Source organism: Nicotiana tomentosiformis, chromosome 7, assembly GCF_000390325.3.
Source record: "Nicotiana tomentosiformis chromosome 7, ASM39032v3, whole genome shotgun sequence".
In the NCBI taxonomy this organism is placed as follows: Eukaryota; Viridiplantae; Streptophyta; class Magnoliopsida; order Solanales; family Solanaceae; genus Nicotiana; species Nicotiana tomentosiformis.
Window position 1 is genome coordinate 29,038,803 of NC_090818.1, and position 27,326 is coordinate 29,066,128.

The window sequence follows — 27,326 nt, forward strand, 5'->3', positions numbered from 1 at the left end:
ATTAAAAGTTATGTGAAAATAGTAATTTTTTTTTTATTTTTAGCATATATTTCACGGTGGAGTCTTAGAAATGAAGTCGAGGTTGTTATTCTAAAATATTTTTTTTAATACGAATTTAAATTAATCGAGCCTAAAAAAGAAAGTCAAATTATTCCATTATTGCACCTTTATGCAAAGCTTTTTCTTTTATCCTTATCCTTTCCTTTTTAGCCCCTTTCGGTGGCCTTAGCTACAGAAAATGGGCATACTCAGCTGCTGATTTTAATTTTGAACGCCCATTTTACATATGCATTGCACGTTTTTTGTCTATGTCTGGGTCAAGCAAAGAATCTTAATTTTTCTTGCAAGATCAGCTACAACTACTCTTAATTTGTATATAAATTTTTTATATTTTTATTTCTCTGAAGGACTTTCTTTCTACGCATTGGGAATCACCCTTTTCAAACAGAGAACAAATGGATAGATCAAACCCTAAATTCCACCCCCTTCAACTCTAAAGATCGAGTCTTTACTGAAAAGGATCCAAGATTCTCTGCTTATTGAATCTCTGAGGTGAAAATCTGAGTTCCCAAAATTACTATTTTTCTGTACTTTATATTATATGTTTTAATTTGCTACAAATTTTGAAATGTTTGATTCTCTTTTATATGTTTAATTTCATATGGTTATGATTAAAGATCATATTTTTATGTAGTTACTTCACATGGGTTTCTGTTTGATTCTTTTTACTCGGCATCTTTTTGCCCTTTTGTTCTGTGATTCAGTTTTTCAGCAAGGGTTCTTCTGTTTTAGCTATAGAAGTATGGTTAAACTTGAATTCTTTTGTTTAATTGTAGAAAATTGAAATTCCCCAATTAGAGGAAAAAAAGATTCGTTGTCAAGATGATGTCCAGATCATATACCAATCTTTTGGATTTGGCATCTGGGAATTTTCCTGTAATGGGAAGAGAGAGGGAGCGGCCGCGGATGATGCCACGTGTAATGACAGTGCCTGGGAGTATATGTGAGCTGGATGATGACCTTGCTCATAGTGTTTCTTCTGATAACTTATCTTCCCTTGCTGGTGATCGGATGATTATTGTGGCGAATCTGTTGCCACTGAAAGCAAAAAGGAGACCGGACAATAAAGGCTGGAGCTTTAGTTGGAATGAGGACTCATTGCTTTTGAGACTTAAGGATGGTTTACCTGAAGATATGGAAGTCTTATTTGTTGGGTCTTTATCCATTGATGTTGATCCAATTGAACAGGATGACGTTTCTAGCTATCTTTTAGATAAATTTAGATGCGTGCCAACATTTCTTCCGCCTAATATTTTGGAGAAATATTATGAGGGCTTCTGCAAGAGGCATTTGTGGCCACTTTTTCACTACATGTTGCCATTTTCACCTGATCACGGAGGTCGCTTTGATCGTTCTATGTGGGAGGCTTATGTTTCTGCCAACAAGATGTTTTCGCAGAAAGTGGTTGAGGTGCTTAATCCCGAGGATGATTTTGTTTGGGTTCACGATTATCATTTGATGGTGTTGCCCACTTTCTTGAGGAGGCGGTTCAATCGATTGAGAATTGGGTTTTTCCTTCACAGTCCATTTCCTTCATCTGAGATTTACAGGACGCTTCCTGTTAGAGAGGAAATACTTAAAGCTCTGCTATGTTCTGACCTTGTTGGATTCCATACTTTTGACTACGCTCGACATTTCCTTTCTTGTTGCAGTCGAATGTTAGGTTTAGAGTATCAATCTAAGAGAGGTTATATAGGTTTAGAATACTTTGGAAGGACAGTAGGTATCAAGATTATGCCCGTAGGGATACATATGGGTCACATTGAGTCTATGAAGAAAATTGCATATAAAGAGGTAAAGTTTAAGGAGCTAAAACAGCAATTTGAAGGAAAAACTGTTCTGCTTGGAGTTGATGACTTGGACATCTTCAAAGGTATCAACTTAAAGCTTCTAGCTATGGAGCATATGCTGAAACAGCATCCCAAGTGGCAAGGGCAGGCTGTACTTGTCCAGATTGCCAATCCTATGTGGGGTAAAGGAATAGATTTAGAGGAAATACAGGCTGAGATACAGGAAAGCTGCAATAGAATTAATAAACAATTTGGCAAGCCTGGGTATGAACCTATAGTTTATATTGATAAGCCTGTGTCAAGTAGCGAACGAATGGCTTATTATAGTCTTGCTGAATGTGTTGTTGTCACAGCTGTTAGGGATGGAATGAACCTGACTCCATATGAATACATCGTCTGTCGACACGGTGTATCTGGTTCAGAAACAGATTCAGGTGTAGGTGGACCCGACAAGAGCATGCTAGTTGTGTCAGAATTTATTGGGTGTTCACCTTCCTTAAGTGGGGCAATCCGTATTAACCCATGGAATGTTGAAGCAACTGCCGAGGCAATGAATGAGGCTGTATCAATGGCTGAACAAGAGAAACAGCTACGGCATGAGAAGCATTACCGTTTTGTCAGCACTCACGATGTTGCGTATTGGTCGAGAAGTTTCTTGCAAGATATGGAGAGAACTTGTGCTGATCACTTTAGGAAAAGATGCTATGGTATTGGTTTGGGCTTTGGGTTTAGAGTTGTTGCCCTAGATCCCAACTTCAGGAAGCTGTCAATTGATGATATTGTGAATGCTTATATCAAGTCTAAGAGCAGGGCCATATTCCTGGACTATGATGGAACTGTGATGCCTCAGAATTCTATCATCAAGTCTCCAAGTTCTGAAGTTATCTCCATCCTAAATAGAATTTGTGGTGATCAAAACAATACAGTCTTCATTGTTAGTGGAAGAGGGAGGGAAAGCCTAAGCAAGTGGTTTTCTCCTTGTAGGAAACTGGGACTTGCAGCAGAACATGGCTACTTTTTGAGGTCTGTTTCTTCTCTTTCCCTGTACAATGTCAACTGATATCAATGTTACCTGCATTTTGGCACCTTAATTACTAGTGTTTCTTTTGGTTACGTTATTCACAATGTCAATCATTCTAGTTGCTGTGGGCTTGATATGGACTATCCCTGTTTCCTATATCTACTTTTTGTATGGTGTCTAAAACAAATAGTCTAGTGTGCTGTTAAAAGGTGTAATGCAGAATGAGTATTCTTGCAAATGAAGAAAAAGTGATATAGGTCATTTTTTATCTCATGTGATACAGTTTCCATTTTAGGATGTCCCTAACATTTGATATAGTTGTTAGAATGATGGTATAGTATTTTATGCAGCTTTACATCTTTCAGTAATTCAAATTCATTTACTAATCCAATCATCGCAGTACTTTCTCAAATCTCTATAGTACTACCTGATCAAAACAATCTCTAATGTACTATTTAGTCTTATTTTTCTATCGTGGTTAATATAGTTTTGTAGTCAACGTAAGTCATTGAACTTCATGCCCTGACAATCTGCTCCTTAGTGATTGTTGAGATTCCTGTGCTAATGATTCCTGGCAATCTTTGCTGCCATCAGGATATGGTCTGACTCAGCCAAGATTATCTGCATGAATCAGGGAATGCTGTTTTCCAGGTCAATCTTTTGCTCTTCTAGGTTTGCTAACTTTTAGTTTTCTGACAATGCAGATGGGCTGAAGATCAGGAATGGGAAGTATGCAGTCAGAGCTCTGATTTTGGTTGGATGCATCTTGCTGAACCCGTAATGCAATCCTACACAGACGCTACAGATGGTTCTTGCATAGAAAGAAAGGAAAGTGCTATAGTGTGGCAGTATCGTGATGCGGATTCTGGATTTGGGTTTTCTCAGGCAAAGGAGATGCTTGATCATCTAGAGAGTGTTTTAGCAAATGAACCGGTTGCTGTGAAAAGTGGCCAGTTCATTGTGGAAGTGAAGCCCCAGGCACGTATTGCTTATCCCAGTTTCCATATGTTTTCATTCTTATTTGCTTCTTATATTCCAAGATTTACATTTACCAAATGGTACTTAGCGTCAGTAAATAACCCCCTTTCATGTTGATGACAATCTCCTCACCCAAACACAGTACACTTTTGGTTTCCTATAAATGATCTCTGGATGCAACTTTTTATTAGCAATCGGGCATCTTGATGCGAAATATGAATATGGTGTTGACCATATAACTTATACATCGTCGTTTCCTGTGTACAATAATTGTGCTGATCTCAACATTAAGTTTGGCATTTGCTTTCTGAGTTGCCAATTTTGTTATGTTGCTTATGAGGATGGTGTACATTCTTCCTATTGTAAGTGTGAATGGTGTGCATTCAAGCTGGTATACATCGATCTCCATTAACAATCCCTATCTTGTAAGTGAGTACCATCATTCTCCACATTTAGTGCAAAGCATCATCCCATTTTAAATCCATGTGTAGCTTATCTACAAATCAAGGTGCCTTAAGTATTTTCTAACATTCATGTAAGTAGGTGACAAGGAAGTAGATGGCATACATGTCCTGTCTTGAAAAATTAATGTTAAGTACTGATTTTAACAACAGTGTTGTTTTCTCTTCCACTATTCTGATGGCTGTTGTCAAATTCTTGAGTATCCAGAGTATATCTTCTTATTTTAATGATTTTTGACGTGTATTGTAAGCAGTGGTTGCAGTCTCTAATGTGTCAATCTTAGCTTGTGTTTTTAATAACCTTAATTTTGTCTTGTCATTCTAGGGTGTTACCAAAGGTTTAGTTGCAGAAAAAATCTTTACATCTTTAGCTGAGAAAGGAAAACGGGCGGATTTTGTGCTTTGCATTGGTGATGATAGATCTGATGAAGATATGTTTGAAATCATCGGCGATGCTTTGTCCAGAAATATTATTTCATATGATACCAAGGTATTTGCTTGCACAGTTGGACAAAAACCTAGCAAAGCTAAGTATTACTTGGATGACACATCGGAGGTGGTGCTAATGCTCGACTCCCTTGCTGAAGCCACTGATACTCCAGTGACTTCCGATGAAGAATCTGAGAGCTCCGCGTGAATGTAGCTACGCAGGTGCTTGGTTTGCTTTGGTTACCTTCTCTGCTGAATGTAGTATATTCCAGGCCGGAGATCAGTTTGTCCATTTGATAGTTTAGGTTTTGAGGTTTAAGAAAAGTGGAATCTCAAATTCTGCTCAATCATTCTTTCCTTTCTGGTTTTTTTCTATTCTTTTATCACAATCCTGGATGTAATATATTTTATGAGAAGGGGAGAAATACAGAAGATGAATGCAGATTCTTAAGGGAAAGAGATTGTGCAGTGCTGGAGGGCATTGAGCATTTATGCGGAATCGGAGAATCATAAGAAGAGAGGGACTGAGCCAAAGATGTTAGACATGGTTTCTGTAAGACCGACAAGGGCAGAGAATGTATTAGGACAGACAAAAGTTTGCGTCATTCTTGAAATATGCTGAAACTAATGAAGTTCTTGCCGTTGGGGCTGCTTACGCCAATTGTGGTGGCAAAGCTTTAACTGAAGACTGCTTCTGGCTGCTTGACAGTTGAATGGTTAGTATATGAGGTTTTCTTCTTCTTTTTCTTCTTTCTTATAAGTTGGTCGTATGTTGGACCTAGTTTAGATTATAGCATTGTGTCTGTGGACATGGAATCTGTAGCTGGGTAATAAGCATCAAGAATGTGATTTGAGGCAATGGTTTCAGCAGTTTTATAATTGTACAGTCTAAGAATAGGATGTGAATTGGGAGAAATTCCCTTTTTTTTTTAAAAAAATATTTGGTCCTATCAAAAGCATTGTGGATATAAGTTAATGCAAGAGCATTTTGTTTTAAAGATTAGAGTTTTCTAATCATAAAGCTCTCTGCCACCTATCTATTTTGACTATCTTGATGGTGCATTCTGTTTGTTTTTAATTTACTAATCCCTATATTTATTTGCCTTTGCAACATTTCTGTACTCTTTATGTTGGGAGAATATATAGGGTCGTTTGATGAATTCCTTTCAATTCTTGTGATGCTCTCTTTTAAGAAGTTGGTAGTTTAGAACTACTAATTTATCATTTTCTTGTTAAGAAAAAGATTGTAACATGGACAGTAAGGGGATGGAAGAGATACACTTTTGGGACGACAACGGAAATCTCTATTGGATATTATGTGAGAGAATCTGTTGGAAATTTGAAGTAATAATTGGAGCACATATTAGTCAACTGGAATTTGCTTTAGACTTATTAAACTAATAAAAATAGCCTTTTACTTTGGAAATAGAAATTAATTATAAATATTAAACCAATTATGCTTAAAATCTGAAATTCACACGTTTGGAGAAACTAGTAACTACATTATAGTAGTAAAGCATCTTTACCAGTAAAAAAAGGAAACAAAAGAATCCATTCTCTTCCTGGAGAAATCTGGTTGCTCTGAAGGACAAAATCAAACTAAAGGGAAATAAAATGGGGTCGAAGAACATATATGTAAATACATTTGGACACATGGTATTCTGAGAAATACTGTATTCACTTTTCAATATGAATGAAAATAAATAAAAGATTTAATTTTTGTGAATCTCTTTCAAGGTTTGAATATTGTTACATCTAACAGAGGAAATAAGGGTTCATAAACAGTCTCGATATGAGAAAAGGGGGAACGACCATTACCTACAGTCAGATTGTCACCAATAATCTCCACAAGAACAACAGCCATCTTTGAAGTGATGAAACCTACTGGCATCGCGTACAATAATTTCTCGCTTTTTGATCTTGGATATGTACTTAATAGCCACATGGCAATCGCCACAAATTCGTAAATTCTTCATTATCCTAATTGGAAAACCCTCGGGGGTGTTCATTAGAGCAAAAGCAATTGCTAATTTTTCACTGTGATGGACCAAGTTGTGCTCTTTTTCCTCTAAATCCATATCATGCAAAACGGAGCCCGTATCAGGAACATAGCCCTCTAACTTCAGTTCTGCGATCAATTCCTTTAAGTATACATCAACCTCTTCCGACTGTGGGTGAGATTTATCACCCATAATAAAGTGGTGAACCTGGTTCTTCAACTCCAGCCAGCTTATACCTGGTTCTTTCTTTACTCCCCTATCCCTCATTGATTTCCTCACTTCAGAAACATACTTCCACCTTTTAGCAGATGCATGAACATTAGCAAGGAGCACATATGAAGCTGAATCCTGAGGATCAATCCTCAAAACTTCTTCAGCTATACTCCTAGCCATATCGGCATTTTTATGGATTTTACAGGCCGATAGCAACGTCTTCCATATGACAGCATCTGGCTTCACAGGCATAGATCTAATAAGAGCTTCAGCCTCCTGCAAACGGCCTGCTCTTCCTAGGAGATCAACCACACATGTATAATGCACCAGTTGAGGCTCCACATTGTACTTTTCCACCATCAAGTTGAAAAATTCAAGTCCTTCATCCTTCATCCCACTATGACTACAGGCATAGAGCAAACTCAAGAAAGTCACATGATTAGGTACCAGTCCTTCCTGCTCCATGCGATGAAACAACCCAACCGCGTCCTTTCCTTTCCCATGAAACCCATAAGCAGATATCATAGCACTCCACAAAACAATATCAGCTTCCTCCCTGTCCTCAAAAATCTTCTCAGCTTCATCTAAACACCCACATTTTGAATACATGCTAATCAAGGAGCTATCAACTGCAACCACAGAAACTGCTCCAGTTTTTATAACCTCAGAATGAATCTGCTGTCCCTGTCCTATCGTAGCCAGCTCCGAACACGAGCTGATCAGACTAACAAATGTTATCTTATCCGGTCTAAACCCAGCGATTTTCATCAAATTATACAGCTCTAATGTACCCTCAAAACATCCATTCTGAGCCTTACCAGCAATAAGGGTATTCCAAGCCGCTACAGTTGGAGCTGGCATTGACTTGATCACCATCTCCCCTTCTCTTAAGCTACCAGACTTCATATACATATGCGCCAACGAACTTGCAACAACCAGATGGTCCTCTAAGCCCAATTTCAATACACAACCATGAACCTGCCTGCCCTTATTCACATCCTTCAAGCCAGCACAACCTCTTAAAACACTTGCAAGAGTAAATGCATCAGGCAAGTAACCCAATCCATGCATTTGTGAAAACAAACTCAATGCCTTCTCATTGAACTCAAACTGAGTCAATCCAGTAATCATAGCATTCCAAGAAGCCAAATTTCTCTCACCCATTTCATCAAACAGCTTAGAGGCACTATCCAAATCGCCAATTTGTACATACCCACCTATCAAAATGTTAAAAGACATGACATTTCTTTTAGGCAATTTATCAAACAGAGAAACCGCAGTATCTAGCTGACCCAACTTAGAGTAAGCATTAAGGAGGTGGTTGGAAACAAATTTGTCTTTGAAACAGCCAGAGGTTAGTATGAGAGAATGCAGCTGTTTGGTGAGGGAAAAAGATTTTTTTTGGATGCATGATTGTAGAAGGTAAGAGAAATGAGATGGATTGTCCCATATTAGGAAAGAGAACTTATTGAACGCTTCTTTTAGGTAACCTTGAGAACATAGGATTGAAAACTCAGTGGAGGCTGTCGAGAACGGCCGAGAGTTTGATGAACGGAGGGGAAGGAAACTCAGAGGTCTTACACAAGACTGTCCCATTCGTTTAAAAGTTCAAGTTGGTCGTTGCCTTTTATTTCGTCCTCTCATTTTATGTGTCTTGGTTTGGAATCCTCTAATTTTAAATTAAAGGTGCATATACTATAGTATTAAAAATGCTTTTAGAATTAGAGGTTAGGTAATGATGAAAAATGAAAATACCCATTTGATTATTAATTAAAGTTTATTTGATATAATGTAAAAGTATTTTTATTTTATTTCACTAAAATAAACATTTATTTAATATTATATATCAAATAAATATTAACCTCGCTAACTTAAAGGTGCATATTATGTTAGATATAATATTTATTTGATCGTTAATTAAATTTTATTGTATTGTGTCGTTATATTCGTTTTTACGTAACGATGAAAAGACTCATCTATCTTTCTATATATATATATATATATATATAAGAGGGCCAAAGAGTGCTGACTTGACACCTCTCTTTGGCCCAGGGGCGAAGCTACGTGTGGTCAACTGATCACACTTCGCCGGAAAATTATACTCCGTATAAGATAAAATATTACTTGTTATTGATTAAAAATAGACTTTGAACACCCTAACATAGCCCACTGGCAAAGGTTTGAACACCCTTATTGAATTTCCTGGTTTCGCCACTGCTTTGGCCAATGAATCTATTTATCTTCGCTCTCCCTTTTTTGCTTTTTAATCCCTTATTCTTTCGCTCTTTCTCTCTTTCCTATAATTATGTATTTTGTAACCAACTCTAACAATCAATTACACGTAACTATACCTGAAACGTTGTCATGCAAATAATAGCCGAAACATTATGAACAATGAAAAAGTGTATAGTGACGGTTCTTCTCTTCTACAAATTGGTTGTATTTCATTCATCTTCCTAATTGTCAATCCTTCGTTTTAGCCGAAACTCCATAATAAAATTGCTCCTCCAACTGCTCCTTGCATAAACAAGGCAATGTATATATGTATATGAACAAACCTCATCCGATAGGATGAGAAACAATATTGAGATTCATTAGAAGCAGTAATGAGCAAAAACTGCGTATACTCAAATGAAGGACTTATATCAGGCAAAGCTTTAGAATTCTCCCTCTTACTTTTTTTTCTTCTCTAAACGATAGAAATCTCTCCCTGTTGCTTTCTCATTATTATTCATAGTAATATGATAGGAAGGAGACAAGTTGTTCGGAGAGACAAATTCAATGTATTCTTATACCAGGTCGATCGCTTTGGAATCTTTTTTCCTTCTTTCTATATCTTTTTTCAATTTATTGGCCTAGAATATTGTATTCGATGTCATTAATTTTTACCTAATTGTTTTGGGTAATTCATTGATGTGTTTTACCTGATAATAATTGTTTTCAAACACTATTTGTTCTCTTTTATTTCTCTGTTTTGGCGGAGTAATTTTATTTTCCCTGTTTTTACTTTTTGGTGATTCATTCATATGGTGTTTTTAGCTGATAATCATATGTTTTTCTATTGATGTTGTTCTCTTCTATTTTATTTTATTTTGGGACCTGGAAGTACACCTTCCTATTTTGATCTCTAATATGTATGAATTTTCTTGATTTGAAAGCAGGTCTGTCAAGATATTACAGTTTTTAATGTCTTTTTGGAACAATTTATACTTCTTATTTCCTCTACTATATCAAATTATCAATAATAGTTAGGTGCGGATATTTGAGGATAAGCTTTACCAGAAAATTAGTTTACATAATTTCAATGAAACTATTCTAACTGTCAAAAAGATTTTCAATAAGACCGAAACTTAAAATTTCCGTTGAAGCTATTATCTGTACTTTCTGAAGATGATCATGTGTATATTAAATTTATAGGAGAAACTTAGCATCCAAAATAAATGAACTGAATTTTTGCAATTTTGGGAAATCTTAGCAGACTTTTGATGGTTTTGAAGATGAAATGAGTGATTTTAGAGTGAACGAGTCGCTGACTATGGGAAGGTGATTGGAAGTTAGAGATGTAAAAAGAAAAGCTAAATAGGCATTCTTATTGTAAAATGAATGGAGAAGAAGTAATTAAGAAATGAAAGAAGAAGAAGAAGGAGGAGGAGGAAAAGAAAAGGAAAACACAAAAAAAAAAAAAAAAAAAGGTAAAAGAAAGGAAAAAATAAGAGTGAAAATCATATAAGAGATTCATACAATTTGTAATGGATTTGGGGACGACATTTTGTGTTATAAATTCTCTTATAGGGTTACTTTTCTCTATTTATAACACGAGTAACGATAATATTGAAATATAAATAAAATTTATTATATATTTTAATATGCAGAGAGTTAAAAGAAGAACATAAAATTTGTAAGGCAAAGTTTAGCAGAACAAAAACAGGGATATATGGAAAAGATAAAAAATAAATCGGAAGAAGTTTAATATATGTATATATGTGTAGTTGTCTATAGTTTGTGTATAATTTATGTATATTTTAGGGACTGTTAATATTTTTAGTCGAGCTGCAAAAGTATGTAACTTCCCCTAAAACTTAATCGCAAAGGAAAAAGGAACGTCTGTAATTGGGGTTCAAAATTGAGAGAAACTAAGGAATAGATAGAGAAAGAATAAAGAAGTAAAAAAATAAAAAAGGAAACGGAATAGAAACTCTTTTTTCCCCTTACTTTTGGTTTTATATTTTTCATTTCATTTTGCTCTACTTGAATTGAAGAGAACTTATGCAAGATTATTTTCACTATCTAATGAAAGCAAAAAAGAACAAAAATCAAGTATTTATTGCATTTAAGCTCTAATTCTACAGAAATTTTTATATTGTTATCTTATCAATATGTAGAATTAATTTTATTATTCACATAATTGAAAAAATTATCTGTTTCATACTAAAATTTAAAAATAAATATTTCTTTTAAATTTAATGGCATTTTTCGCAACCGCGCGGAGCGCGGCAAATTTCCTAGTTTTATATAACGAGTGATTAGTGAGGTTACGTCCGGAAGCGGAGTTAGGATTTCAAGCTTATGTGTTAAGATTTTAATCGTTTTAAGTTATTGAGTTCTAAATAATTAATAATTTATACATACTCAATAAATATTTTTAGATAAATACAAAGTTCGACCGAACTCGCACTCTAGCTCTGCTCCGGCTTACATCACCTTATTTCTCTTTCCCAGCAGTCTCCACCATGTTTCTGGTTCGTGTTTTGGTGCTGCCTTTTCCTACGTGTTGTAGTATTTTCCAATATAATTTGAGATCACAATCATCTAACATGACTATGAACTCATCGTGTACTAGCGTCATGGTTTCTTCTTTTTCTTTTCTCTTTACTTTGTGTAATGATTAATATTTTGTCATAGTTATTTTTTGTTTGTTTATCTTTTTATTATGAGTCCATGTGATAACTTTTACATGTAGAATTCGGTCACACTCGCATAATAAAACAAAGCAAATATGATATCCTTATTCTGGTAGATGATAACATGAATGGATAATATATGAATGTTATGTAATCTTTCACTTAGAGCACTTGCATGAATATAAGAACTCGACACTTGTAAAAGGCATAATTGGTGATAAATTACGAAAAGGAAGTCTAAAACCATCTTATTAAAAGTTGTGATAAACTTAATATTTACATCAGTTTAGGTCATACTAGTAAATACAATACATTCAAATCAAACAATGAAAATGTTACCACATCAAAGGATACAATCTACCCACACGTTATTTTTACATAACAATATAATATAATACAATATCATATATTGTGAAACAATGAGAAAAATCATCCCAACAGGCTGTTAAATATGTCACGTCATCCAATAAAAGTATCATCAAGGGTAAAATGAGAACGTTAAAGGTAGTAAATTACACAAACCTGAAGTAAGTGATCTTAGGAACATAGTTTCACAGTAACAAACAACCACATTATGCTGAGAGAATCCATGGACAAAATCTCGTTTGTATTGTCATATTGTTATGTGAGTGGATTGTGACAGAGGAGTTTGAGACCTGAAAAATGCTTTAAGCAGGGGAAATGAAACAACTCATCCCACATCTTGGAGAAAAGCATTACAAATTTACAATCAAGAAACTACTAGTTCTATTTCAAATGCAAAAACTGCTTACAACACACATGCATAAAATATTTTAACTTTTTTGATAACCTATCTCAAACTATTGTATATACCTTGAATCAATCAGGTGGATAAGTATATTGTACAAATTGAAGCATATGTTCATGTTATTATACAGTTGCTGGGGTAGGTACAACAGGAGCAACTCGGTTTTCAGCAGGAATTTCAACAAATTCTGAGAGAATAGCGCGGAATTCATCTCCAGTCATTGTCTCCTTTTCAAGGAGGACTTCCACAATCTTATCAATTGCTTCACGGTTGTTGCGGATGTGGGTCAGTGCAATCTCATATGCACTGTCTGAAAGCCTCTTTACAGCACCATCAATGTCTTCAGCTAGCTTTTCAGACATAGAATTCCTGGCCATCATTCTCATGATTACATCACCACTTTGGGCTGAAGAATCCATGAGCGACCATGGGCCAAGTTCAGACATCCCAAAAGTGACAACCATCTGCAAGGACAGTTTGTCATTTTCCAGAACCAAGTCATCTAGAAAGAAATTTTCAGAATGGTAAGTTTAAGAAGAAAAAAAAGATGAAAACTACTCCCTCCGTTCCATGTTATGTGACACTAATTTTTTTGTTAGCATCTAAAAAGAATGTGACGTTTCTATGTTTGGAAACAAGTTAACTTTAGATTTCTCACTTTACCCTATGAATGCTTTGATAGCCACAAAAATCTCATGGCATGTTCAAGACCACAAGTTCCAAAAATCTTTGTTTCTTTTTTTTAAACTTGGTGTCAAGTCAAATCGTAGACAAGAGGTTAAAGTTCACTTAATTTAAATCAATCAATCTATAAAATTTGTAGTATCTATAGATTACCTCAACATATACTTCATTCTAGAATCCTTAAACACAAAAAGAAAGGTACTGAAGGTATACCTGTTTTGCCAAACCGGTGATCTGCTGCAAATCGCCGGCAGCACCAGTGGTCACCTCAGGTTCACCAAAGATAACTTCCTCTGCAGCTCTTCCCCCAAGTCCTCCGACAATTCTAGCAAAGAGTTGCTGCTTGGATATTAAGGTTGGATCATCTGCAGGAATGAACCAGGTCAAACCTTTTGCCTGACCACGTGGGATTAATGTGACCTTTTGAACAGCATCATGCCCTGGAGTGAGAGTTCTGCATGGAAAGGAACATAGAGTGCCATTAGAGGGAATTGAAATGCCAACACAATAATAAATAGCTCATAATATTGTCTTACAATAATGCTTATACAACAGATGTAAATCAGGAGCCAAGGGTAACTAGCTAATAGTGTAGCAACTCACCCACAGATGGCATGTCCAACTTCGTGGTATGCCACCAGACTCTTGCTCTTGCCATCAGTCATGACTGTTCCTTCCATTCCAGCCACTATCCTATCAATTGAATCATCAATCTCTTTGGACGCGATTGCTGTCTTACCACGTCGACCAGCAAGAATGGCTGCTTCATTTAAGAGGTTAGCAAGATCTGCACCACTAAAACCGGGTGTCCTCATGGCTATAACTTCAAGAGAAACATCAGAATCGAACTTCTTGTTGCCTGCATGAACCTTTAAGATCTCTGTTCTTCCCTTGATATCTGGAACATCCACACTTACCTGCACAAGAAATCAAAAATTAGTTTCTTGCCAAAATCACAGTTCAAAAACTGAAGCAAGGACATAATCTTACTTGTCTATCAAATCGCCCTGGTCTCAGCAAAGCAGAGTCAAGAATATCTGCACGATTGGTTGCCGCAACAACTATTATACCAGTATTTCCTTCGAAACCGTCCATTTCTGTCAATAGTTGGTTCAGGGTCTGTTCCCTTTCATCATTCCCTCCTCCAATTCCAGTCCCTCTTTGCCGCCCAACAGCATCAATTTCATCAACAAATACAATGCAGGGAGCATTTTCCTTGGCCTTCTTGAAAAGATCACGGACTCGAGAGGCTCCTACACCAACAAACATCTCAACAAATTCTGAACCTGAAATTGAGAAAAATGGAACACCCGCTTCACCAGCAATTGCCTTTGCTAGCAGGGTCTTCCCAGTACCAGGAGGACCAACAAGAAGAACACCTTTTGGAATACGAGCCCCCACTGCGGTAAACCTCTCGGGCTTCTTCAAAAATTCTACGACCTCCATAAAATCTTGTTTTGCTTCATCTACACCAGCAACATCATCAAATGTTACACCAGTGTTTGGCTCCATTTGGAATTTAGCCTTTGATTGACCAAATGCTAATGGGTTACCAGGCCCACCAGGACCTCCCATTCCTCCAGGAGACCGCCTTGATAGAAGGAAAAGACCACCAATCAAAATAAGCGGGAATGCCAGATTCCCAATCAAGTTGAATAGGAAAGAACCCGAGTCCTCTTGGGCATTGTGAGCAGCAAAGTCAATGTTCTTTTCTCGCAACTTCTGAAGGAGTTCCTGGCTGAGCCCAGGTAGTTGTACCCGAACCCTCTGAACCCGGTTTCCTAATTCTGGAGATATAGCCTCAACAATAGCTATGGTTCCGTTTTCAAACAAATCTACTTTTTGCACCCTATCCTTATCCAAATACTCCAAAAATCTAGAATACGACATCCTTGAGTTAGAAACACCTTGCTCATCAGCGTAGGCTTTTCCATCACCTAACAAAGCAGGTACTCCAAGCCCAACATTTCCAAGCAATAATTTGAGAAAGCCTCTTCTTCCTTCATCTGGCCTTTGCTGAAGGGATGCTTTTACAGCTATTCTCGATGTTTTACTAGACGATGGAAGATTTGAGGAAAATAAAATTTTCCTGCCATAAATCTCCTTCCTGAAAACTTTCTGCCTTCTATGAGTAGACAAACTATTTCCTGCTATGCACACTGATGAAGTAGCCATATTGATACACTCACAAGAAACAATAACCTGCAGAGATCACTTCTACTGATAGATCTGCAAACAAGAAACTACAAAGTTGATAACTGCAACTCCGCAAGTTACAAGGAAATAATCAATCAGGCATAGGACTGGTAATCATGCCCATTTAAAAAACTTCTAAAATTATTGGGAATTCATTGGGCTAGCAACTTTTTCCCTTTTCTATTTTATATCTCAAGTTAATACATACTTAAGATAAATACCACTGGTCTCAATGATGATAATTCCGCAACCCATCTTTAAGTATATCAATTTCTTGGCAATTGATAACTCCTAGTTTCCTTTCTGGGTCGCACGAACATTGCCAGTTAAAATTATGCAGCAAAAGTTTAGGCGTATTTACTGCATGCAAATGCTTAGCATCTGATATTTGAAGTTTAACCTATATTACAAAGATCTTTCATTTACTTTAACACGTATCAACCGGATGTGACATGGATATGGGTAATTCATGCGTATTCTTTAAAATACTCTAAAATTAGCAAGAAAATAACACATCCATATCGGATATTTGCACACACCCGTATTGTATTGGTTTACCATGTAAATAGAGTGTAACTATATCTAAGTACTTTAGAAAGTTAGCTTTAAAGATGGATCTCCATTAATTTTTAAGTTACAAAACAAACAGAAACCCCATAAATCATAATTGAACATTATAATGGATACTTTAATCAAGAGAATTCTCAAATCTTAACATTTTCATAGGTTGTTAAAAAGAGACATATGAATCTGAATGCTAATTGGAATTTCAATTGTGCCAATTTGAAAGAGAGTGAAGGAAATTCATATGAAGGTAAAATTTACTCATTTCATAACCTTTGATTATTTCCAATCTCAAGAATTTTTCTATAAAATTTTTAGCTTGGCACCTGGGTATCAAGTAAAAATTGAGCTTTGTTAGCTCAAGAAATTCAAATCCTCCCCTTAACATAGCCAGTTATGTGTATTCCATTAATAATAACAAATAAAAACCCAACCAATTGAAGTTAAAACTTTTCCACATGTCAAAAACTAAGGCTTTTGAAATATCCATAGCTCCACTTCTATTGCGAATAAATAGGCCATAACATCAAGAAACTATCTTCATACCTTGGTTGGTGGGTGGGTGGGTGGGTGTGCGCGCAAAAAAAAAAAAAAAAAAATACAGGTGAAGGAGCAGTAAATTCACTGAGGCATTATAACAAACAGATTTCGATCAGATAACAATACAGATTTAAAGTTAGGAGCTAAGTAAGGAAGCAGAGTAACAGAAGGAAGAGAAAGTACCTGACAAGCTGAAAGAGGAAAGATATTGGAGTGGAGGGAAGATGGGAAGAACAAAGAGGGGTAATTTAGAGGGAGTGGATGTGGTTTAGGAATGGGGTACGTGGCTTTTTCCTCAATGGATAATTCAGTCGACAATTCTTTCACAAAATGCTGTTTGATTTTCTTCTACGAGAATATTTTTGGCTATTTTTGAGAGATTTTATATTATGGCCTCCTATCTGAGTGGCCACTCTTTAGTCAATTGGCTTCTCAATTTCTTGCTTGGGCATCATAAACATGGTACTCCGCAGTCCGCACAAATTTTGTGGCCGTATATTCAATTAAAAAAATTCTTTATTTTTCAAACTTAGGTGCGGAAAAGACCTTTGGTGGAATAAAAACTTTTGTAACTATGTACGACAACAATAATAATTAATCCAGTGTAATCTCACAAGTGGGGTCTGAGGAGATAGAATGTACGCAAACATTACTCTCACATTCAAGAAGGCAGAGACATTGTTTACAGAAGACCCTCGACTTAGGAAAAATAAAAGAAGGGCAACAACAAACACACCAATTAGAAAACCGATGCAAAAATATAAAGATACAAAGCTAAAACTGAGTATTATAATCAGAATGCCGGAACGAAAGCAACGACAAGTAAACACAGAAGTCAAGGAACACGGAAATACATAAATAATATTAACTGATATACTAAAGCTACTGTTACAGATAGGGACAACGTCAGGCGACATATCATAACTCTTCACCTTTATCCTCAACATCCACACCTTTTTAACTAAATGTTGGAGTGAAATATTATTCTTACCAGAAAAGTTTAGTCAAGAGTAGGATGAAAATTATAAGTAGTATGAGTTTACTAGTATATTTAATTATGATTTAACAGAACAAGTTTAGTCTATATGCAAAACATTTAATTTGTAATCAATCATTGACAAGAATTAAGATGGCAAAATGGCATTATATAGCTGCTTTCAAATAATAGTCAAAAAATATATCTTTATATATATATATATTACAAAATCCGAAAGCCCATTCAACCACGAGTCTACCCATACCAATTTTACCAAAATCCGACCTCAACTCGACCCTCAAATCTACAAATCTTATTTCCAAATTTCTAAGTTCCAATCTCCGATTTACACCTCAAAATCATGTAATCTAGTCGGATTATTCGATGATAATTCAGTATTATGGAGTAGAAATGATCACAAGGGATTTACCTCAAGTTTTCCTTGAAAATATATCAAAAATCGCCTCTCTTCAAGCTCCAATTTGTCAAAAATGGCAAATGGGACGAAGTCCCTGTTTTTATAATTCTGCCCAGACATCCTCGGTTCTGCCTCGATCTTGGCCTTCGATCGAGGTCCTCGATTCTGGTCCTCGGTCCTGCCTTCGATCTTGGCCCTAGATTATGCCTTCGATCGTGGCCCTCGACTCTAGGCTCGATCATGGCTTCGATCGTGGCTCTCGACTCTGGGCTCGATCATGGCTTCGATCGTGACCCTCGACTCTAGGCTCGATTTGGGCTTCGATCGTGTCCCTCGACCCTGAGCTCGATCTGGGCTTCTATCGTGTCCCTCGACCCTGAGATCGATCTGGGCTTCGATCGTGTCCCTCGACCCTGAGATCGATCTGGGCTCACATCTGGGCTCGATTTCTGGGCAGAAGCAATTTCCAACAGAAGGAAATTGCAGCAGCTGTTCTAGTTCAATATTTGATTCGTTAACCATCCGAAACTCACACGAGGCCCTCGGGACCTCAACCAAATATACCAACAAGTCCTAAAACATCATACGAACTTAGAGGAATCCTCAAATCACCTCAAACAACGCTAAAACCATGAATTACACCCCAATTCAAGCCTAATGAACTTTAAAATTTCTAATTTCTACAAATAACTCCGGAACCTATCAAATCACGTCCAATTGACCTCAAATTTTGCACACAAGTCCTAAATGACATAACAGAGGTATTTCAATTTTCAGAATCGGATTCCAACCCCGATATCAAAAAGTCAACCCCCCGATTAAGTTGGGTGGCAAGGCAAGCTTATAAGCCACCTTTCCTATCTGCTGAAGCACCTCAAAAGGCCCAATGAACCGGGGGCTCAACTTGCCCCTCTTCCCAAACCTCCCAACACCCTTCATGGGTGATACCTTCAGCAAAACCTTCTCCCCAACCATAAAAGACACATCACAGACCTTCCTATCCGCGTAGCTCTTCTGCCTAGACTGCGCCGTGCGAAGCCGCTCCTGAATCAATTTAACCTTATCTAATGCGTCCTGGATCAAGTCTGTACCTAAGAGCCTAGCCTCACCAGGCTCAAACCATCCAACCGGAGATCTACACCTCCCCCCATACAAAGCCTCGTACGGAGCCATCTGAATACTCGACTGATAACTGTTGTTATATGCAAACTCCGCGAGTGGCAGAAACTGGTCCCATGGACCCCCAAAATCAATGACACAAGCACGCAACATGTCCTCCAATATCTGAATAGTGCGCTCGGACTGCCTGTCCGTCTGAGGGTGAAAAGCTGTGCTTAACTCAACCTGAGTACCCAACTCTCGCTGCACGGCCCTCCAAAACCGCAATGTGAACTGAGTACCCCTATCTGAAATGATGGAAACTGGGACACCATGCAGGCGAACAATCTCTCGGAAATTTTGTACATTTTTTCAGGCTAACGAATATAAATAGTTTTTGTCGCGGGCTAAAAGTGAAAAAAGCTAAATTAAGAATTGTTACTTTGATGGACAACTTACCACCTTTCCCGATCACATATAAGCAACTAAAAGGTGACTGCAATTTCATTATAGTTGACAACAAACAATCATTTTTTGCAAAACAACTTGGCATCTCTTACTAGGCGTTAGAAAAAGCGTACACACATCAATTATGAAAGAGCCAATTTTTATTCAAGCAAGATAATTCATTTGTAAGAAGGAACAAATACATTATACATCTCTTTGTGTGTTCAGATACTAGTACTATCTGCTAACAACAGAAAGTGAATAAACGCAAGGCAAGTAACATTAGCCTAAAAAACTAAGCAAGCCGATCTAGCCTCTGGTTAATCTTGGGAAGAGAATGGATCTAATGTGATCCAATTCAAAAGCTTCATCAAATGCTCTCATTATGGAAATCAGGCCCCTTTCCGCCATTAGATCATGTGGCATTGTGTTTGCAATAGTCCTGACCGATGAGTCTGTGCTTTCTTTCATCCGTTCGCAAATTGCAAAGCGACAAACAGGACACGAGCCATGGCTCGTCACCCATGGAACAATACAATCTTCATGGAACATGTGGCTGCATGGAGTTACTGTCACCATTTCTTTAGGCACAAAATCTTCCAAGCAAATGGCACATCTTTTACCATCTTCGTCGTTGTCCTTTTTCAATTCATTGGCAGTACTATTATTCATGTTATTGTTCAAACCTCTAAAATAAAGGCTTACTTGTCTTGCAACTTTTGTTTGTACAGGATTGTAGATTTCTTTCTTGAGCTTATTCAATGCAGACTTTTGCTCATCTGGGCTTAATTTGGATTCGTCCCGGTTTTGTGGCTGGTTCTGTAGAAACCAAGGAGGGGGAGATTCAAATGGAGGTTGGCTTGGCCTAGGATCTGGTGCATGTCTTGGTATGTCATCGTCGTGGACTAGCACTCGAACAGGAGGATGAGGTGGTCTATGTCGTGGTTGGCCTGGATATGGATAACTGCAAGTGGTTCTTGAAATGAATCTTGGATTTTAATCTGAAAAAAGGATAGAAGAAAATGTTTACCTGGTTGCACCATGAGGTACTGGTATTGGTCTCTCTGTTACAGGCAACCATGGATCATGAACGACATGTCTATAATTCTATGAAACACAAAACACTTCAAATCAGATCAAGTATATGAGCCCTATCTGGTGTAAATATATACAAAAGCAGATTCATGATTTAAACTTAATAGGTTCAACATTAAGGTTGTTAACACTAAATTGTACTTTCGAAAACATGTATACAAGATTTTAATATTTGTTGAAATTTTGGTGGTTAAATAACATGTATATCTATGTTCAGTGTCTAAAATACTGGCTTCTACCTCTGGTCATGTATAGGAGAAGAAGAGACTTACCTGAGGGATATCTCGGGGAGGTGTAGGACGAGGGTAAATGACTCGCCATCTGTTCCAGTTGCTGTGCTCAGGTTCATGTGAAGTAGAATCATGCCACTGTTCAGGACTCCAATTCTCATTTGGTGTAAAATTATAAGGTCTGTTGCTGCTCATGATTCCACTATTTCCTATTGATCACTAATTCTCTGTACCTGTAACCTCTTCGTGTGTTCTTTTCTTCTTTAGTTTTGTATTTTTGGGGAAAGGGGGAGAGGAATAAGAAACTATAGCTTAGGAAGCTTTAAGTTTGGGCAAATAAATGGCACATAATAATTGATCCATTATAGCTTTCGAGTTGCCATAATACTGTACGATGAAGTGAAATGTGATGCTTTTTCCCAATCAAAAGGTGTTTCTCTACGGTGGGTGGTGCATGGAATAAAAGACCAATTAAAGTATTAGAGAAGTAAAGAATCCAGTTCTTGGCTGCTAGTTGGGTAGTTGGTTTTGGTGCCTTTGGTTCTGAATGTAGATTCTCTTCATAATTTAACTTAGTGTCAGTGACTTTCCAGAGCAGCAAAATCAACGGCCGGATTCCTGTCTTTCACTATCTTATCATGTTACCGACTTGGATTAATCAGATTTGCAGAACGTCCAAAGCCGAACCGTAAGTGTGAAGGAATCAAATTGGAAAAAACAGAAGCTAGAGTAGGTGGACGACCAACGTAAGAATAATAAGATTGTGCTGAATCCTCCTAATATTGATTTACAGAGTGAAATGGTCACAGAGGATTCATATAGCCGAGCTCAACTAGTTTAACGTAATTGATAGATATGATGCTATTCATAATCGGAGATAATTGGCACAATGTGCAGGTGTATGACTTGAGATTATGCATATCAAAGAAATGATAACACTCTCCATGAGCAGAGATGTTGCACACTCCATGTTATATAATCCTCAACCAACATTGCACATTTCTTGTGCCGAGATTCTATAGGAAACAGCCTCTCTACCCCACAAGGTAGAAATCTGGGTACACACTACCCTCCCCAGACCCCACTTGTGGGATTATACTGGGTTGTTGTTGTTGTAACATTGCACATTTCAGAAAGCGAAGTTTATAAACACTTTCCACTTAAGATAGTTGGCATTCTAACAGGGAGTTCCTCAATCCTCAAGCTGTCAATCATAGAGAAATTTGACATGATGACTTCCTATATGGAAGTGCAGCAGCACTTGCTTTCAAATTGTATACTACAAAAACTTCCTTTTGCATATATGTCATCTGGCTCGAGCCAATACCTAACGGGGAAAAGAAGGCCAAGAACCAAAGAAAGAAAGAAAATTAATGAAATAATTTGGTCAAAATAGCCAATCAAATGCCTTCCATGATAGTACTGGAGTCATAAACCGAAGAAAGCTCCACTCCTGGAGAACTTATAGCAATGGCGAAACAAATTCTCTAACATTTCATGTGTAACGAGGTGCCAGCTGAGACACTGTGGAACGCTAGTGCAAATCACCTTTGGAAAATCAGAAAGGTTTCAACTAGTGCCTCCAGACACCATTTTTGTCTTGACAGACAGACTGTTATATCAATTGCGCATCCTAAAATTACCAAATTAAAATTAGTCTAAGACATGACATGTATCAATCTCAAATATGGGCTAGGCTAGCACTAACCTGCTTTCCCCTGTCAATCACTTCGATGACAGTTACTTGCTCATAGTTGCTGACAACCAAAAATTCCAGAATATAGAAGCCATCGACATGAAAGCAACACGAGCTTGAAGAGGAATCACCCTATGATTTTCCAACACAGAAGTTGTCATATTTCATTATACTAAAGGCTATTCAGTTACTAGTCTAACCACAAATTCATGCTAAGAGCAGGTAAATTACTAGTATAACCACATAATTCAACCTGAACGAACGGAAATTAACAATAGCAGGTTTCAGAGGCAAATAGATGAAAAGAGAGGAACGTGTGATTGCATATGCCTTTTGCTAAAAGTTTGTCTGATGACAAAGATCAATACAATTTGTAACACTAAACCAGAAATGATTATCCTTTCAGAATGATGACAAAATAAGTGTTCTATGAGATCATGCCATAGGGCTACAAGCCTGCACTAGAAGAAAAATTCTTTGTGGAGATTAAAAATCTTACATGCATGCTCAGACGTATTAATGATGCTAAGGAGCAGTAACAGGTCCTTAACGTAATGCAAACAATGTAAATGCTCAGAAAACAAGCTTTTAGCCACTAAAATCGACTGCAGGTGCATAAATCATAGCTCAAAATACGTTAATACTACCAAAATATGGACTGTTTCGCTGACCAAACGTTGATTGCAAAGAGAAGATGAAAACTAAAAAAATAGTTCCAGAAATGGAATATTTCAGATATGACTTCTGGCGTTGGTACTAATTGAAGTATAAAGCATTGTATGCAAGGGCAATAGACAACATATCACAAGCAAATCATATAACTAAAACAAAACCAGGACCCCAGAAAAACGTTTTTACGAGAATGAGAAAAGCTCCGATTACAGCTAGGCTAACAGAGATCAGGATTTTTTTTTTTATTTATATTGTCCATCTTTTAGGAAGGTGCTAAGGAGGGTAGTAAAAGACATACCAAAAGTTCAATACACTGACAGGGATCCAGAACCTAAATCCTGCAAGAGAATGAAGAACGAAATCAAGCTTTGTTGGGAAGAAGGAATTAAAGCAACCAGCAAAGGAATGTAATATGGAAATGCTTACCAAAAAGTAGAGTTGGAAGGGCGTCTTTCTGATATTTGTTCGGAAGATCTGAAAGTTTCCCCAGCCATAAATTATTCCATGCAAAGATAACAGCAATTACAGCAGGACCTAGTACAATTTGGTTTAATACAACCTGAAACAAAGAGTATTAAAGGTACTGGTCAGATGGAGCCAGGTCAAACTCATTACTTATAAAGAATTCTTTTTTAATTGGCAAGTTAACCTCATCATTAAAAAAAATCTGCTCAGAAGCCTAACTACCTTCATTAATATATTCTCCACTGTTTGCTTGGGCATACATCTGTCGAGATACGAGTACCATGCGTAAGTACCAGGACCATATAACAAAAATCCATATGAAGCCATCCGGATGGATCGAAGCCAGTCATGCTCAGATAGGAGAGCACCAATCATATCCTAAAACGGGATTTGGTTAAATACAAAATTCAGATTAGTGTGTGAATACCCCCAAATTTACCTCCTTAATTCAGTGAATCAGATAACCAAAGGGAAGCCATTGTATGAGAGTGCACAAGACATGCAATTTTTTGTTTTGGTGCTAACTCATAAGACATGCAAAATCTTTAGTCATTAAGATGTGTTGGCAAATGTATTGAAAAGCTACTGGCTCTAAAATGTATTAATCAATTTTATTGAACTCCTAAAGCTGCATATTATATTCGGGAATAGAAAAAAGAATGATGCCGCTATTGAATAGTTCGTTAATAATATGAAATCTCCCTAAGGGGTTGATTGGCCAACAAATATCAACAGAAAGACGGCAAATATTATCAAGTAATTGGATATTTTATTCACAAGAGAAAGACAACATTCAACACGTAAATTAATAAATTATTAGAGAAAACATTAAGTTGATAAAGCAAAACATTTAAGCAGAAAAAGCAACCCTCCAGAGAGTCAAAGTGAGAATAAATTTAAAGTTGCCAATATGCAAATGGAGCTGGCATATGGTACGTTGATCAAGCAAGGAAGTGTCTGTTGTGAAGTTGAAGGGTGCAGAGGTGGATGGAATTTGACCTATTTTCCAGAGTTGGAGCTAGGATTTAAACTTTTTAGCTTTTAAATTCTAGGAGAGCGACATTTTATGTTCCTAACTGGGTTCTGAATTGAATTTTTGTACATGTTTAGTGGATTTTTAAATACAAATACAGAGTTTGGACTAAAGCTACTCGGTTCGACCGAACCCGTATGTCGGATTCTAACTCCACTCCTGCTCTTTTCCTAAGCTGTAGATGAGTTGCAATATGCACCACGCACAGGGAGATTTCTCCATTTGCCTCTTATCTGGTAGGACTACAGGTGAGTATTTCCTTATTCAAAACCCCAAGGGGAATAAGCTAATCTAATATGAAAAAGGATATACAAACTCTAGCCCGCATATAGGTCACGGTTTCAAGCCGTGGAAGCAACCACTAATGCTTGCATTAGAGTAGGTTGTCTACATCACACTCCTTGGAGTGAGGCCCTTCCCTGAACACTCCGTGAACGCGGGATACCTTGTGTACCCCAGTGTTATAAATAGCGCTCGCCTCAGCGCTAATAGCGTGAGGCGAGGCGAGGCGAAGCGAGCAGCCTACGCTATTTTGGCTCTGTTGCGTCGCGATTGTAAAAGGCGAGCGCCTCTGCCTGTGTAACGAGAGGCGTTGTGTAGTGAGAGGCGAGCTGTGGCGTCGCTATTTGAAAAAAAAGAAAGAAAAAGGCGCAAAGACCAGCGACTTAAAACATTAGGGCTTGGGTTTTTCACTTCTTCTCCTTCAACAACCTTTCTCTCAGCAACAGAAAAATTAGGCTTGGGATTCATCTTCAGCCATCAGCGACAGTAACCCACTAACCCAGGTATGTTTCTTTCTTTTCTTTTCTTCTTCTTCTCCTTTCTTCTTCTACTTTCTTCTTCTTCTATTTCAGCGACAGTGACCATTGTTGTCTTCTTTTTTTCTTCGTCAGTTCGACTTCGACCATTGTTGTCTTCTTTTTTCTTTGTTCTTTCTTATAAACTTTAGTTTATGAATCTACTATGACTATCTATTGAGTTTTGAATTGATATATTTATTAATATATTATTGTTATTGAGTTTTTAGTTTTATATATATATTATTGAGTTTTTAGTTTTATATATATATAATATTTTATGTTTTTGTATAAATTGTCGCTTCACATCAAAAAGGCGAGCGCTTCGCTGCGCGCCTCTCGCCTCAGTGAAGCGGGCCCTCGTTGCTATTTGTCGCCACACGCTATCCAAAACACTGTTGTACCCGGATGCCCTTAGAGAGAAAAAAGAAGAAGAAGCTGAATAGAAAGTAAACCCTTCCCTTTTCCCCAATTGTCTTCTGTAGAGTCAATAGGAAAAATATAAGCAAGAAATCAAGATTTTATTTGTGCTTGGCTTTTCCTTTCACTTTACAGAAGCACATGATATCGTGTACCTCTGTGCGGAGAGGTTAATAGACCTGACAGGTCAATAATGATGGAACTATGCACATGTTGTGCTTAAGAAGCCAAAAGCCAATCAAAATACATTTTTCTCCAGCCCGTTGTCCTGCTATAGAGAATCAATGCTACAACCTAATTCCAAATGTAAGTGTTGTTACTGACAAAGGGGAAAACAGAAGCGACACGTATATAGTACAGGCAGAGTAAGGTTTTATTAAACATAAAACAATGTCAAGCTGATATTGTGAAATTACAAGCAGAATAGGTGAAACGTTGTTATATCAGCAGTCAGAACTTCACTAATATGAGCACACCTGAGTTTCTAAAAACTATCCCTGTAACATAAAAATCATAAGCAATCAAATTTACCAAAGTTATAAACTGACAAAAGAGACAATTCACAATACCACAACTCCCAAAATTACCTTCATAAAACAGCCAAAATTCCCAGCACCCATTACCAAAAAATGGGTACAAGAAACTCAAGTGGTTTCTCAAGAAACTAGACCAAATTTTCAAATCCACAACTTAAAAGTCAATGATTTTTTGTTATACTAGAAAAATGACCTTAATTTACCCAAAAAAGGAATAGAAAATTGACCTTAGGATGAGGTGGATTAGGAAGGGTGTCTTTGTTCTTGAGCCAGCGGTCACGGAGCTGAGCTAAGGTGTCACCAGTAAGGGCAAGAGAGCTAGCAGTCATGGCTTGCTTCAAAGGGAAACGATAACCGCTTCCACCATTTACATCGGCACGTGAGGATTTTGATGCATTACTACTGCTTTTACCTTCTTTTTCACCACTGCTTCTTCTTCTCCTTCGTTCAAAGTTCCATTCTTGAGAATGAAAAAATCCCATTCCCCATAGACTCCCATTTCCACCACTCAATGACCCCATTCCTGTTTTTTTTCCTTCTCTCGGAGAAATAGTGGCGCCGTATAGAGAGAGGAATTACAGTATGTTTCGCCAAACTTCTTGACAAATGAAGTGCGTAAAAAGCACATTTGGTAACTAATTTGGGAAGAAATTCAAAATTAACCTAATTTAAAATGTATCACCGACTAATTGAAAATTAGTCATTTTCAAATTTAATTAAATTTTAGTCATTTTTTTAAGCGATAATAAAATGTGGACAAAAATACCCTAAATTAATTTCTGAAAAGATTCCAATATAATATGTTAGAGTTCAAAATTTAAATTTTTACAAGTTAAA

The 27,326-nt window shown here is 37.1% G+C and overlaps 4 protein-coding genes and 1 long non-coding RNA gene across 6 annotated transcripts; 2 read left to right on the top strand and 3 right to left on the bottom strand.

Annotated features, from left to right (window-relative positions):
- The first annotated feature begins 207 nt into the window (after positions 1-207).
- Positions 208-5,737, top strand: LOC104091691 (probable alpha,alpha-trehalose-phosphate synthase [UDP-forming] 7). Its single transcript, XM_009597090.4, has 4 exons — positions 208-552; positions 837-2,873; positions 3,576-3,849; positions 4,636-5,737. Exons 2-4 carry the CDS (start codon positions 883-885, stop codon positions 4,945-4,947), a joined length of 2,577 nt encoding a protein of 858 aa, XP_009595385.1. The 5' UTR covers positions 208-552; positions 837-882; the 3' UTR covers positions 4,948-5,737.
- Positions 5,738-6,269: 532 nt separating this feature from the next.
- LOC104091683 (pentatricopeptide repeat-containing protein At2g41080) lies at positions 6,270-8,628 on the bottom strand. Its single transcript, XM_009597079.4, has one exon. The coding sequence runs from the start codon at positions 8,546-8,548 to the stop codon at positions 6,572-6,574; it is 1,977 nt and encodes a 658-aa protein (XP_009595374.1). The 5' UTR covers positions 8,549-8,628; the 3' UTR covers positions 6,270-6,571.
- Positions 8,629-9,175: 547 nt separating this feature from the next.
- LOC138895126 (uncharacterized) lies at positions 9,176-10,083 on the top strand. Its single transcript, XR_011409328.1, has 2 exons — positions 9,176-9,601; positions 9,701-10,083. It is a non-coding gene; the product is annotated as an uncharacterized lncRNA (long non-coding RNA).
- A 2,452-nt stretch (positions 10,084-12,535) lies between these two features.
- On the bottom strand, positions 12,536-16,916 carry LOC104091672 (ATP-dependent zinc metalloprotease FTSH 2, chloroplastic). The gene is made up of 5 exons (XM_009597064.4): positions 16,790-16,916; positions 14,297-15,535; positions 13,910-14,223; positions 13,520-13,760; positions 12,536-13,086 (listed from the first exon to the last, which is right to left on the bottom strand). Exons 2-5 carry the CDS (start codon positions 15,479-15,481, stop codon positions 12,745-12,747), a joined length of 2,082 nt encoding a protein of 693 aa, XP_009595359.1. The 5' UTR covers positions 15,482-15,535; positions 16,790-16,916; the 3' UTR covers positions 12,536-12,744.
- Positions 16,917-19,688: 2,772 nt separating this feature from the next.
- On the bottom strand, positions 19,689-27,102 carry LOC104109521 (protein sym-1). 2 transcript variants are annotated; one of them, XM_009618846.4, is made up of 8 exons: positions 26,717-27,102; positions 23,926-24,081; positions 23,665-23,797; positions 23,537-23,576; positions 22,579-22,698; positions 20,913-22,503; positions 20,576-20,652; positions 19,689-20,509 (listed from the first exon to the last, which is right to left on the bottom strand). In XM_009618846.4, exons 1-5 carry the CDS (start codon positions 27,008-27,010, stop codon positions 22,611-22,613), a joined length of 711 nt encoding a protein of 236 aa, XP_009617141.1. In that variant the 5' UTR covers positions 27,011-27,102; the 3' UTR covers positions 19,689-20,509; positions 20,576-20,652; positions 20,913-22,503; positions 22,579-22,610. The 2 variants fall into 2 exon arrangements, with proteins under 2 accessions (XP_009617141.1, XP_033515421.1); XM_033659530.2 differs by lacking the exons at positions 22,579-22,698; positions 23,537-23,576; positions 23,665-23,797; positions 23,926-24,081; positions 26,717-27,102 and having other exon boundaries at positions 20,913-21,065.
- Positions 27,103-27,326: the final 224 nt, after the last annotated feature.

Bases quoted from the DNA above. Each gene is read 5' to 3' on its own strand.
- LOC104091683 (XM_009597079.4), bottom strand. From the start codon at position 8,548: ATGGGACAGTCTTGTGTAAGACCTCTGAGTTTCCTTCCCCTCCGTTCA.
- LOC104109521 (XM_033659530.2), bottom strand. From the start codon at position 21,065: ATGAGCAGCAACAGACCTTATAATTTTACACCAAATGAGAATTGGAGT. The intron at 20,653-20,912 runs GTAAGTCTCTTC...TGTGTTTCATAG, and splicing joins CTCCCCGAGATATCCCTCAG to AATTATAGACATGTCGTTCA. The intron at 20,510-20,575 runs GTAAACATTTTC...AACCACTTGCAG, and splicing joins GTACCTCATGGTGCAACCAG to TTATCCATATCCAGGCCAAC.
- LOC104091672 (XM_009597064.4), bottom strand. From the start codon at position 15,481: ATGGCTACTTCATCAGTGTGCATAGCAGGAAATAGTTTGTCTACTCAT. The intron at 14,224-14,296 runs GTAAGATTATGT...TTTCTTGTGCAG, and splicing joins CAGGGCGATTTGATAGACAA to GTAAGTGTGGATGTTCCAGA. The intron at 13,761-13,909 runs GTGAGTTGCTAC...CTTTCCATGCAG, and splicing joins GTTGGACATGCCATCTGTGG to AACTCTCACTCCAGGGCATG.
- LOC104091691 (XM_009597090.4), top strand. From the start codon at position 883: ATGATGTCCAGATCATATACCAATCTTTTGGATTTGGCATCTGGGAAT. The intron at 2,874-3,575 runs GTCTGTTTCTTC...CTGACAATGCAG, and splicing joins GAACATGGCTACTTTTTGAG to ATGGGCTGAAGATCAGGAAT. The intron at 3,850-4,635 runs GCACGTATTGCT...TTGTCATTCTAG, and splicing joins TTGTGGAAGTGAAGCCCCAG to GGTGTTACCAAAGGTTTAGT.